General features: G+C 45.7%; 1 protein-coding gene across 5 annotated transcripts in view; it reads right to left on the bottom strand.

Annotated features, from left to right (window-relative positions):
• The window catches only part of elp1 (elongator acetyltransferase complex subunit 1), a 124,360-nt gene that overhangs the window by 23,912 nt on the left and 86,796 nt on the right, over positions 1–13,652 (bottom strand). For all 5 annotated transcript variants that reach the window (XM_085992552.1, XM_085992543.1, XM_085992562.1 and 2 more), the window contains 8 exons: positions 12,557–12,636; positions 11,377–11,508; positions 10,500–10,585; positions 9,523–9,671; positions 6,941–7,064; positions 5,719–5,816; positions 1,155–1,356; positions 351–412 (listed from right to left, as the gene is read on the bottom strand). In XM_085992552.1, the coding sequence (XP_085848678.1) occupies positions 351–412; positions 1,155–1,356; positions 5,719–5,816; positions 6,941–7,064; positions 9,523–9,671; positions 10,500–10,585; positions 11,377–11,508; positions 12,557–12,636 (933 nt within the window). The remainder of the gene's footprint in view (positions 1–350; positions 413–1,154; positions 1,357–5,718; positions 5,817–6,940; positions 7,065–9,522; positions 9,672–10,499; positions 10,586–11,376; positions 11,509–12,556; positions 12,637–13,652) is intronic.

The raw sequence follows: 13,652 nt of genomic DNA, 5'->3' as shown, positions 1-13,652 counted from the left end.
TATTATGGCCGTTAAAAATGCATCTAACAAATCGCACGCTCACACGTCCCCCCATCAGTTCCCCACATTTTTTAAAGTTTGAAATTACATGCATTATATCTAACAAATTGCAAAACTCTTGTACATCATGCCCAGTCCCTTCTTTTCTATATTTCTTTGGGAAACACGATCTAGTTAAAATGGTAGCTGCAAAACAGTACTGCATTTCAGAGCCACTGGAAGAAGTCTGACAGAACGCTTAATATTTAAGGCTCATCGCCTCCGCAGCAACGTTGCAACAACATTTTGAACAGGCTAGTTTGCTGGCGGCTGCTGAAATTGAGGCCACCTCTTTGCATTTGCCAATTTACCTTAGCATACTGCTCCAGGATCAAGGCTGCCTCAGAATATCTCCGCTGCTCCATCAATCTCCCTGGAAAACAGCACAGGCACACATCTCAATCACTTCACAACAGCTTGTGGATTTCTTTCTTTTTTCAAAAATTATTTTTGGGCTCATCAAGGTGAGGGACATCAGAGCTGTTTGCTGGAATATTATCTCACTTTTTTGTTATAATCGTTGGCAGCAATTGTAGTTAAGTCAGTCGCAGAGTAAAAGTCCCACGATGCACCTTAATACAGTCTCAGAACTGCACCAGTGCGACATTCGCATCGCACACACCTTGTAAAAGGTGGGCAGCATTTGCTGGGCAGTTAGCTGCAGCGACACATCTACTGGGAAGTACTGATACTTAGGAGCTAGGTTGGTCAGGGGTGACGTCAGGAAGCACTTCTTCACACAAAGGGTAGTGGAAATCTGGATCTCTCCCCAACCCCTAAAAAAAAAGCTGTTGAGGCTGGGAGGGTCAATTGAAAAATTCAAAACTAAGATTGGTAATTTTTGATAGGCAAGGGTATTTACGGGATATGGAACCAAGGCGGGTAGATGGAGTTAAGGTACAGATCAGCCATGATCCAATTGAATGGCAGAGCAGGCTTGAGGGGTGGAATGGCCTCCTCCTGTTCCTATGACACTCTCTAAACTCACTTCACACAAGATACACAAAGTCAGAGAGGAAACTTCCATCCCATCAACCCTGGTTGAAGAGACAAAAAGGAAGCACTGCACCCTTTAAGACAAGCTTCAGTGTATTCCTGCACGTACCAGTCCTTACCTGAGATAGTCCGTGCCATGCTAACCAGTTTGTCCTCAGTGTAATTGAGCCGAGCGGCCATACAGAAAGCCTGCTGCCAACTGCTGCACAGCAGGAATGCTCCCAGTGCCTTTTCGCATTCTCCGCATCGTGCAAAGATTAGCCCCGCCTGCTCATAGTACTGCTTCTCGCTGAGATACTCGCCATATGCAATACTGATGTCCTGCAATGAGAAGGGAACGAAAAGCAGGATCATAGCTGACACTCTGGACTATTGACTTGCTCACTAAAATTGGAGGCATTTTCATTAAATCGAGCGTTACATAGAATTACATCGAATTTACAGCACAGAAACAGGCCATTCGGCCCAACTAGTCTGTGCTGGTGTTTATATTCCACAGGAGTCTCCACCCATTCCACCGACCTCATCTCAGCCTTTCAGTATATCTTTCTATTCGCTTTTCTCTCATGTATTCGTCCAGTTTCCTCTTGAAAGCATCTAAACTATTCGCCTCAACCACTTCCTGTGGTAGCGAGTTCCACATTCTAACCACTCTCTGGGTAAAGAAGTTTCTCCTTAGTTCCCTATTGGATTTATTACTGACTATCTTGTATTTATGGTCTCTAGTTTTGGATTCTCCCACAGGTGGAAACATTTCCTCCACATCTACCCTGTCCAACCCATTTACAATTTTAAAGACCTCTATCAGGTCACCTCTAAGTCTTCTCTTTTCTAAAAAAAAAAGCCTCAAGCTGTTCAATCTTTCCCGATAGTAATAATTTCTCAGTTCTTGTACCATGTTAATGACTTATAACTGAGCTTTCACAGAAAGTTACTGAAATCCGTTAAGTCTAGATTGAGAAGACAGCATGCGGATAATGAATCGTCAATTCTCCATCCGTAATGGTTATTTGTTCTTGTATTTGAGAATTGTACTGTCACCACTATATACAAAAATACACACTCAGCAATCCTGCAAATAAGATTAATCTAAATCAAAAAATCGCATTCCTCTTCAGTAACATGTTGTTTACAACCCATATACAGGATCTATCCTCTGTAACTTTTTTGCCCTTACTTCACCATCGGGCTCTGACCACTGTCTGATAATTTACCCATCACAGAATATTAGGCAACAAATCGTACGTTACACAAGTCTGGTCAAAGAGGTTGGTTTAAAAAAAAAAAGATTCCTAAAGGGGAGGTGGGGGGGGAAATAGGGTTTAGGGATTATAATTGGAGCCTAGTTGGTTGAAAGGCCAGCAAGATTGTGGAGGTTTGTAGAACTGGAGGATGTTACAGAGACGGGGGAGAGCGCGCGCGAGAAGGAGAGCATAGACCATGACAACTGGATCCCCCCCTTCCCACTCCAAGTTCTTCTCCAGCCATGAGGAGATATCCTTAAACCCTGGCACCGGGTAGGCAATACAGCCTTTGGGACTCTCTTTCGCGGCTGCAGAGAACAGTATCTATCCCCCTGACTATACTGTCCCTACTACTACCACGTTCCTTCCTTCTCCCCCCACTTGGATGGCCCCCTGTACCACAGTGCTGTGGTCAGTTTGCCCATCCTCCCTGCAGTCCTTTTCCTCATCCATACAGGTAGAAAGTACCTCGTACCTTTTGGACAAGGTCCAGGGCTGAGGATCCTCCATCACTACATCCTGGGTCCCCATACCTTCCTGACTCGCAGTCACACCCTCCTGCCCCTGACCACTGACGAATGCTAAAGTACTACTTAACCTAAAGGGTGTGACTGCCTCCTGGAACCATGGGGGTGATTTTGCCAATAGGGCGCGTTGGAGGCGGGACTGCTGCTTGTTGGGTTTCAGTTCCGCCTCCAATGACATCTGGCCTCTCACTTTCTCACGCGCTTGCTCTCTCTCTCGCGCTCTCGTTCTCAAATTGGGTAAAAATAAGCAGAGTGTGACAGAAAGAGACAGAGAGTTTAATGGTAGCAGTGCAGCAGAGAATAAGGTCAAAGCAGGAATAATGGTAAAAAATTAAAATTAAAGGCTCTTTATCTGAATGCACGAAGCATTCGTAACAAGATAGATGAACTAGTGGCACAAATAGAGATAAATGGGTTTGATCTAATAGGTATTACAGAGACATGGTTGCAAGGTGGCCAAGGTTGGGAACTAAAATGTTCCAGGATACCTGATATTTCGAAAAGGCAGGCAGAGTAGCCCTGATAATAAAGGATGACATAAGGACAGTAGTGAGAAAGGATCTCGGCTCGGAAGATCAGGAAGTAGAATCAGTATGGGTGGAGATAAGGAATAACAAGAGGCAGAAAACACTGGTAGGAGTAGTATATAGGCCCCCTAACAGTAGCTATACCGTTGGACAGAATATTAATCAAGAAATAGTAGGAGCTTGCAACAAAGGTAATGCAATAATCTTGGGGGACTTTAATCTTCATATAGACAGGGCAAATCAAATTGGCAAAGGTAGTCTGGAGGATGAGTTCGTGGAATGCATTCGGGACAGTTTCCTAGAACAATGTGTCATGGACCCAACCAGGGAACAGGCTATTTTAGATCTTGTATTGTGTAATGAGACAGGGTTAATTAGGAATCTCACAGTAAAGGATCCTCTGGGGCAGAGTGATCATATGATGATAGAATTTCACGTTAATTTTGAGAGTGACTTGCCTAAGTCCGAAACTAGAGTCTTAAACTTAAATAAAGCCAATTACATAGGTATGAGGGGAGAGTTGGCCAAGGTCGATTGGAAAAATAGATTAAAAGGTATGGCGGTAGATAAGCAGTGGCTAGCATTTAAAGAAATATTTCATAATTCTCAACAAAAATACATTCCATTGAGAAACAAAAACTCCACGGGAAAGATCCAACCGTGGCTAACTAAAGAAGTTAAGGACAAGATTAGACTGAAAGAAGCAGCTCATAATGTTGCAAAGAATAATAGTAAGCCTGAGGATTGGGAAAGTTTCAGGAACCAGCAAAGGGTGATCAAAAAATTGATAAAAAGGGAAAAAATAGAATAGGAGAGAAAACTAGCAAGAAATATAAAAGCAGAGTGTAAGAGTTTCTACAAGTATGTAAAAAGCAAAAGAGTGGCAAAAGTAAACTTTGGTCCCTTAGAGGCTGAGACAGGAGAAATTATTATGGGGAATAAGGAAATGGCAGAAACAGTAAACAAATATTTTGTATCTGTCTTCACAGTAGAAGACGCAAAAAGCATACCAAAAATAGTGGGGAACCAAGGGTCTAATGAGGGTGAGGAACTTAACGTAAATAATATAAGTAGAGAAAAAGTACTAGAGAAACTAATGGGACCAAAAGCCGACAAATCCCCTGGACCTGACGGCCTACATCCTAGGGTTCTAAAAGAAGTGGCTGAAGAGATAGTGGATGCATTGGTTTTGATCTTCCGAAACTCCCTGGAATGGTCCTAGCGGATTGGAAGAGCGCGAGAGAGAGCGGGAGCGGGCGAGCGCGAGGGGGCGGGGGAGAGCGCGGGGGGGGCGGGGGCGGGGGAGAGCGCGGGCGACGGGGGTGGGCGGGGCGGGCGCGAGCGGGAGGGGCGGGCGCGAGGGGGCGAGGGAGCGCGCGAGCGGGCGGGGGAGCGCGCGAGGGAGAGCGCGAGCGGGCGGGGGAGAGCGCGAGCGGGCGGGTGCGAGCGGGGGCGGGCGGGGGGCGAGCGCGGGAGAGCGCGAGCGGGCTGGGGAGAGTGCGAGTGGGCGGGGGAGAGCGCAAGCGGGCTGGGGAGAGCGCGCGAGCGGGCGGGGGAGAGCGCGAGGGGAGCGCGCGCGGGCGGGGGAGAGCGCGCGGGCGGGGGGCGCGCAAGAGGGGGCGGGGGGCAGGCGGCGTGCGAGAGAGGGCGAGCGCGGGGGGGGGGCGAGCGAGGGGGAGTGTGTGAGAGTGTGAAAGTGTGAGTGTGTGTGAGTGCGCGTGTGAGAGAGGAGTGTGAGCGAGAAGTGAGAGAGCCAGAGAGAGAGAGAGAGAGAGAGAGAGAGAGAGAGAGAGAGAGAGAGAGAGTGCAAGTGTGAGGAGAGCGTGCGTGTGAGAGAATGAGTGTGAGAGAGCGTGCGCATGCGCCCAGAAGGGATTTAAACAGGAGGATGAGAATTTGAATGTAGAAGCATTGGGGGACTGAGAGCCCATGTATGTCAGCGAGGATAGTGGATGATGGGTGAGCGTATAGTATATGGGCAGCAGAGTTTTGAATGAGCTGAAGTTTACAGAGGGTGGAGAATGCGAGGCTGGCTAGCAGATCACTGGGATTGTCGAGTCTGGAGTTGACAAAGTCAGGGGTGAAAGTTTCAGAGGTTGAGGTAGGAGCAGAGACGGCCGATGTCACGGAGGTGGAAAGTAACGGTGTTTGTGGTGGAGAGGATATGGGGTTGGAAGGTCAGCTTAGGGTTAATTAGGACGCTGAGGTTATGAACAGTTTTGTTCAGTCTGGCCGGGAAAGGGGATGGAATTGGTGCCAAGGGCTGTAGATGACAGCTCCTAAGTAAACTTTGTTACAATTTGGCTAAAGATGCATTTGTTTCACAAGTCCTTGAACTTCAATAAACCTCGGTGTTTGCAGTTAGACACAAATTTTATATCATACCTTGTATTCTTGACTGTTTACCGAGAATAACTTCAAGGCTTCACTGTACATCTTTTGATCCTTTACCAAGTTCAGAAGCTCAGTGAAGTGCTGAGGACCTGAAAGAAAGCAACATCAGGCTAGTGGGAGTAATACTGTGCTGTACTAGTTTATTACATCATGCAAAAGCACACAGATGAGGAATAAAATGTGAGTTATGTCCCCAATACAATTTCTCACTCACAAGACATCAAATAAAGATGTCCATTGTATTCCCATGGGGATGTAAGGAACAAAACTGAAAGGCTTGCATTTCTATAGCGCCTTTCACAACCTCAGGACATTCCAAAGCGCTTTACAGCTAATGAGTACTTTTGAAGTGTAGTTCCTGTTGTAATGTAGGAAACGAGGTAGCCAATTTGGGCACAGCGAGATCCCACAAACAGCAATGTGATAATGACCAGATAATCTGTTTTAGTGACGTTGATTAAGGGATAAATATTGGCCAGGACATTGGGGAGAACTCCCCTGTTCTTGTTCGGAATAGTGCCACGGGATCTTTTACGTCCACCTGATAAACTGAGGCACCATCTGCTCCAACGTCTCATCTGAAAAACAGCATCTTCGATAGCGCTAATATCTCCTTATGTGGCTCGGTCTCAGATTTTGTCCGATAACACTCCTGTGAAGTGCCTTGGGACGTTCTACCATGTTAAAAGGCACTACAGTATATAAATGCAAGTTGTTGTTGTTACATTACAGAATGTAAATCAGTGCCAGGTACCCATTACTCCATACAATACAACAAAATATATTAACCAACCTGACAATGATTCATAATATTGGCAACTTGCAATAGACTCAGATCATGTGGAAGTCATGAAACTAGTTACAAAATTCTAGCAAAAACAAGTTTGGATTTATCAAGACTGATCTCATGCAAGTCAAGCCCACATATTCTCATTTTCAAAAAAAAAAACAATTGACCTGTACAACAAGGTTCAAAAGAATTTCCTTGCAACGCCAAACATGGTCACATGTCGAAAAATGGATTTCAAAGCCAATGCTTCCTTCCTCCTCCACACACGTACAAACATGTACACAGGATGTTGTACTGGATGACAAATTCCTTGAAATAAGCCTGCACACCACTCTCCCTTCGGCCTCTGAATATCTTAATTTCTGAATTGAACAGATTAACCTTCAAATCCCGATGCACTCAATGTTCTGAAGCTGCACTTACCACATTTACTGAGGTGACTGACAGCCTTTTTGTACCGCCTCAAATATTTATCTATGGTGTATCGCTGGTAATTGGTCTCCATTTTCTTCAATTTGTTCAAAAATGGTAGATATTCCTTAGGATCCTAAAACAAGAAAATAGCATTCACGTATACATGAAGCAAAACATGCTCGAGATCAACTTCAAAGCCTCATTTCATTTGATGCGAATGCAAGTTTTCTTGTTGTCCTGTCCTCCTCTTACCCACTGCATTCCTTTATCCCTCCTCTTACCCCCTTCTCCCGAGCCACTGCATTCCTTTATCCCTCCTCTTACCCCCTTCTCCCAAGCCACTGCATTCCTTTATCCCTCCTCTTACCCCCTTCTCCCGAGCCACTGCATTCCTTTATCCCTCCTCTTACCCCCTTCTCCCAAGCCACTGCATTCCTTTATCCCTCCTCTTACCCCTTCTCCCGAGCCACTGCATTCTTTTATCCCTCCTCTTACCCCCTTCTCCCAAGCCACTGCATTCCTTTATCCCTCCTCTTACCCCCTTCTCCCGAGCCACTGCATTCCTTTATCCCTCCTTACCCCCTTCTCCCGAGCCACTGCATTCCTTTATCCCTCCTCTTACCCCCTTCTCCCGAGCCACTGCATTCCTTTATCCCTCCTCTTACCCCCTTCTCCCGAGCCACTGCATTCCTTTATCCCTCCTCTTACCCCCTTCTCCCGAGCCACTGCATTCCTTTATCCCTCCTCTTACCCCCTTCTCCCAAGCCACTGCATTCCTTTATCCCTCCTCTTACCCCCTTCTCCCGAGCCACTGCATTCCTTTATCCCTCCTCTTACCCCCTTCTCCCGAGCCACTGCATTCCTTTATCCCTCCTCTTACCCCCTTCTCCCAAGCCACTGCATTCCTTTATCCCTCCTCTTACCCCCTTCTCCCGAGCCACTGCATTCCTTTATCCCTCCTCTTACCCCCTTCTCCCGAGCCACTGCATTCCTTTATCCCTCCTCTTACCCCCTTCTCCCGAGCCACTGCATTCCTTTATCCCTCCTCTTACCCCCTTCTCCCAAGCCACTGCATTCCTTTATCCCTCCTCTTACCCCCTTCTCCCGAGCCACTGCATTCCTTTATCCCTCCTCTTACCCCCTTCTCCCGAGCCACTGCATTCCTTTATCCCTCCTCTTACCCCCTTCTCCCGAGCCACTGCATTCCTTTATCCCTCCTCTTACCCCCTTCTCCCGAGCCACTGCATTCCTTTATCCCTCCTCTTACCCCCTTCTCCCGAGCCACTGCATTCCTTTATCCCTCCTCTTACCCCCTTCTCCCAAGCCACTGCATTCCTTTATCCCTCCTCTTACCCCCTCCTCCCAAGCCACTGCATTCCTTTATCCCATTAACAGGAATGTCGAGAGACCGGCTTGGAGGTCTCTGCTGCCCTGTAGCCAGCCAGGAGCAGATCGTGTTGACTCAATCCTTCAGATTTGGTTCCCATTTCTCTCCCTGTAAGGAAGCGTCTTATCTTCACGTCGTGCCTCACCAGCAGAGGTCAGGAAATCCATTCCTGGAGAAGAGCAGGCAGGAAACCACGCCTACAATTTTCAGTGATGGAAAAGGGTCTCGGCCAAAAACAATGCAACTATTTTTAATAAGAATGTAAGAAATAGGAGCAGGAGTCGGCCATTCGGCCCTTCAAGCCTGCTCCGCCATCCAATAAGATCATGGCTGATCTTCTACCTCATCTCCACTTTCCTGCACTATCCCCATATTCCTTAATTCCCTTAGTATCCAAAAATCTATTGGTCTCAGTCTTGAATATACTCAACGACTGAGCATCCACAGCCCTCTGGGGTAGAGAATTCCAAAGATTCACCACCCTCTGAGTGAAGAAATTTCTCCTCATCTCAGTCCTAAATGGCTGACTCCTTATTCTGAGACTGTTCTAGGCTCCCCAGCCAGGGGAAACATCCTCCCTGCATCTATCCTGTCAAGCCCTGTAAGAATTTTATATGTTTCAATAAAATCACCTCTCATTCTTCTAAACTCTAGAGAATATAGGCCTAGTTCACTCAATCTCTCCTCATAGAACAATCCCCCCCTCATCCCAGGAATCAGTTTGGTGAACCTTTGTTTCACTTCCTCTATGGCAAGTATATCCTTCGTTAGTTAAGGAGACCAAAACTGTACGCAGTACTTCAGGTGTGGTCTCACCAAGGCCCTACATAATTGCAGTAAGACTTCGTTACTCTTATACTCCAATCCCTTTCTAATAAGTGCCAACATACCATTTGCTTTTCTAATTGCTTGCTGTACCTGCATGTTAACTTTCGGTGATTTTTCAAAGCTGATGAACCCTGCCGTGTATTTCCAGCTTTCTTCTTAGCTTCGATTTGAGCATTTGCAGTTTTTTTTTCTTTTCACCTCTACGGTGGATCTTCTCCTAACAGTCTACAGCCATTCCAATTAAAAATTTTTTAGCTGTGTGTAACCGTTAACATTTTGATTGATTTTGCCATCAATCCTATTTTATTCACCATTGATGGCAGTTTCCCTAAAAAAATTAAATGTTTAAAAAAATTATACAAGAAAACATGCCAACCTTTTGCGATTTCTCTGCCACCATCATCATAAGATCAAAGTCATATGTGCCCACTGCATAGTCGTATAGTTCGTTAACATCCACCAGGAAGAGGAGGTATTTCAGGGCCTCCTCGGCGCTGACCGCCTCAGGGTCAGATGGAGGATTCACTGCAATTTGCAATAACAACAATGATAGTTATAATAAGAAACGAGGGAGAGCAGCATCATCTTATTTTAATTTACAAGTGAATCCCCTGTGGCATTTCTCATGGTTAGTCAAGAGATGGTACATATTCATAGAATGATACAGCACAGGAGGCCGCCATTTGGCCCATCGGGCTTGTGCTGGCTGCGTGTTACAATAGGCTGAGAAGGGCAACTCTTGAGCAAGAAAAAAAAGGAGTTCTAGTCAGCCTGTTTTAGGAATAACAGCCTCGTCAATATAAGACAGTCACTAATAAATCCAATAGGGAATTTAGGAGAAACTTCTTTATCCAGAGAGTGGCGAGAATGTGGAACTCGCTACCACAAGGAGTGGTTGAGGCGAATAGCATGGATGCATTCAAGGGGAAGCTAGATAAGTATATGAGGGAGAAAGGAATACTGTAGAAGGATATGCTGATGGGGTGAGAAGAAGAGGGGTGGGAGGAGGCTCGTGAGCATAAACACCGGCATGGACCAGTTGGGTTCAGGGGTTACAGTGCCACCTCTGGAAGAGGCAAGAATAGCAGGTGTTCTAATAATAAACTTTTTAAGAGGTAACAGAGCCATGCTATGGAGGAAGAGGAACAGGCATTTCGGAACGTAGCAACAGGAGTAGGCCATTCAACCCCGCGAGCCTGTTTCGTCATTGAATGAGATCTGTATCTTAACTCCTGCTGTTATTGATTTCAATGGACTGGCTCCCTACGGTGTAATGATATTACCAACTCGCGATCGGCATCAGAAAAGCACTGGGATGCATCTGAATTTTTGTTTGAATGATTTAAATGTTACCTCTTAGCTCATGGACTTTCTGAAGAGCAGTTTCCAGTTCTGGAGTATGTTTTCGCACGTGGCAGGTCAGTATTGACAAACTGTATCTATGTAAAATAGGTAAGAAAAGTACATTTTGAAAGGAATGATTTACAGTTGAGTTCAGAATGATAAGCAAATGTAATTTTAAAAAAAAATCCCAATTCCTTTCGAAGGAATGGCCATTCTAAAGTATGCAAAGTGTGGATAATTGGGTGAATTCAATGACCGTGGGATCTCACTGGGGATCTGTGCTCAAAGGGAGCGCGAGTCAGCAATAGGGCTGCAACAATGTAGCGCTGATTCTCCGACCTATGCTCCCTTTAGCAGCAGCACCTTGTTCGGTAGATGGAATTGAAGAATTTATCCCATTTACAGCAAACATAACCATTACCATTCGTGTCAGCTGTGGCTCAGTGGGTAGCACTCTCGCCTCTGAGTCAGGAGGTTGTGGGTTGAAGACCCATGCCAGAGACTTGAGCATAAAATCTAGGCTGACACCCCAGTGCAGTACTGAGGGAGTGTTACACTGTCGGGAGGTGCCGTCTTTCAGATGAGACGTTAAACCGAGGCCCCTTATGTCCTAACAGGTGGACGTAAAAGATCCCATGGCACTATTTCGAAGAGGAGCAGGGGAGTTATCCCTGGTATTCTGGCCAACATTTATCCCTCAACTAACATCACTTAAAAAAAACATGATCTGGTCATTTTCTCATTGCTGTTTATGGGAGCTTGCTGTGCGCAAATTGGCAACTGCGTTTCCTACATTACAACAGTCACTTCACTTCAAAAGTGCATCATTGGCATTGGGACGCCATGTGAATGTGAAAGGTGCTATATAAATGCAAGTCTTTCTCACTTGTGAGGGTTTATTCTCTCCATTGTAGTTCGCAGCGCATCACAGACTGTGTCCACTTTATTCCCAATCTCAGGTGTTGAAATTGATGAGTTCAGGAGATATGGGTACATTGTTTTCGTGACATCTTCCTCTCTGGAAAAGAACAGAAGTGCAGGTAGAAGAAAAGGCCATCATTTGAAACAAATATTGGGTAAGAAACTGGTTTGCGCCCAAATAACACAGCGACGGGACGAGCGCCCAAACTAATGCGCAAGAGGAGCACGCAAAATTGGTCCTCGTGTGTAATCAGGGCACACCTGGCGGCGCCCGTCAGGCCCCCGGGAGGCAGTGCGCCAGTCATGAAGAGGAGCAAAGTTGGACGGTGGGGACACCGGCACTGGAGAAATGCCGAGTCCAGGGGGAGGGGGAGAAAAGAGATGAAGATCGGGGTGGAAGGAGGTTGAGGGTGGGAGAATATATTTAGGTGGGACGAGAAGGAGATCACGAGGGATGGAGATATTCAGGGTGGGGGGTGATGATGTTCGGAGTTGAAGGTGCGGAGGGGGGAGCAAGAGGGAAATCGGGAGGGGGAGGAGGTATGGGAGTGGGGGGGTAGGGGGAGGCCTGCATTTTTAATGTGGAGCTAGGAGCACTCTTGATTTAGTTGAGCCACAATCCTGACAAACATAAAAGTTCAAGTCTCGAATCTGAGCGCAATATTTTTGACAATAACTTCTGACTCCAGACTTGAGCACAAAAATCTGGGCCGAATCTCCCAGCGCAGTACTGAGGGAATGCTGCACTGTCGGAGGTGCCATCTTTCGGATGAGATGTTAAACAGAGACCCCGTCTGCCCTCTTGGGTGGCGGTAAAAGATTCCATGACACTATTTAGAAGAGGAGCGGGGCGTTCTCACCGGTGTTCTGGGTCAATATTTATCCTTCAATCAACATCACAAACAGATTACAATAGCAAAATACTGCGGATGCTGGAAATCTGAACAACAGATTATCTGGTCATTATCACATTGCTGTTTGTGGGAGCTTGCTGTGTGCAAATTGGTTGCTGCGTTTCCTACATTACAACAGTGTCTACACTTCAAATGTAATGCAAAGCTCTTTGGGATGTCCTGTGGTCATGAAAGGCACTATATAAATGTCATGTTCTTTTTCTAGTTGTTTTTACTTTTAATACCACTTACTTTAATTCAGTCAGAAACAAGTTGATGTAATTTATGGAATTGATCTGCTTCAAGAAGTTCTCCACATTTTCTAAAAATACCTGAAGACAAACAGATGTATTGACAAATATATATTTACACAACAAATAAAATGAAACCCTAGCCAACATCCTGAACAATGCATGAATCCATTTTTATCCTTGTGTTAATCAGTCATGGAGCAGTGCAGTGCACTGTGTCACGTTCTGGATCAATTAAACATTTTTCTCCACCATGATCTATTGTAAACTGAACAGGACTCTTCACATTCTGAACATGGTTTATCCTGGTTAAAGCCACAAACTGAGTCTTCAGCCAGTCATTTTTAAGTTTCCGGATATGATGATTAGATAGTGGGTGAAGATGTCTGAACATTCAGTGGCTCAGCCTGATCTGACACTTGGAATCGACAAACTCTAGGCTGACACTCCTACTGCAGTACTGAGGGAGTGCTGCACTGTCAGAGGTTCCGTCTTTCGATGAGACGTTAAACCGAGGCCCCGTCTGCCCTCTCCGGTGAATGTAAAAAATCCCACGGCACGATCTCGAAGAGGAGCTGGGGAGTTCTCCAGTGTCCTGGCCAATATTTATCCCTCAACCAACATCACTAAACACATGATCTGGTCATTATCACATTGCTCTTTGTGGGAGCTTGCTGTGTGCAAATTAGCTGCTGTGTTTCCTACATTACAACAGTGACTGCACTTCAAAAGTACTTCATTGGCTGTAAAGCGCTTTGGGACGTCCGGAGATCGTGAAAGGAGCTATATAAATGCAAGTCTTTCTTTATTTTCCTATCCAATCTGTAGCACATGGCACGTTTACAACTCTGAAGGTCACATGACTAAAGACACTAAAAATTGTGATGGAAGAAAAAATGACCCCCCAAAAAAGGGTATCTAAGCAAACATCTCTGGTTGTCCAGAAATTATTTCACTAAAGGTGTGCTCAGCAGGAGAAATTCAAATGATAAAGACTCCTCTTATATGTAATGTTACCTCCTTCAATGTTGACATTGAACTAAGGAGTAAATCCACATTATACTGTACCTCCACTCACATCACCATCACTAAAGAAG

The sequence above is a fragment of the Somniosus microcephalus genome, chromosome 1 (assembly GCF_052327205.1).
Source record: "Somniosus microcephalus isolate GS21.2 chromosome 1, FLI_Smic_1.0, whole genome shotgun sequence".
In the NCBI taxonomy this organism is placed as follows: domain Eukaryota; kingdom Metazoa; phylum Chordata; class Chondrichthyes; order Squaliformes; family Somniosidae; genus Somniosus; species Somniosus microcephalus.
Note: the sequence above shows the minus strand (reverse complement) of the source record. Positions and strands in the feature narration are given on the sequence as shown.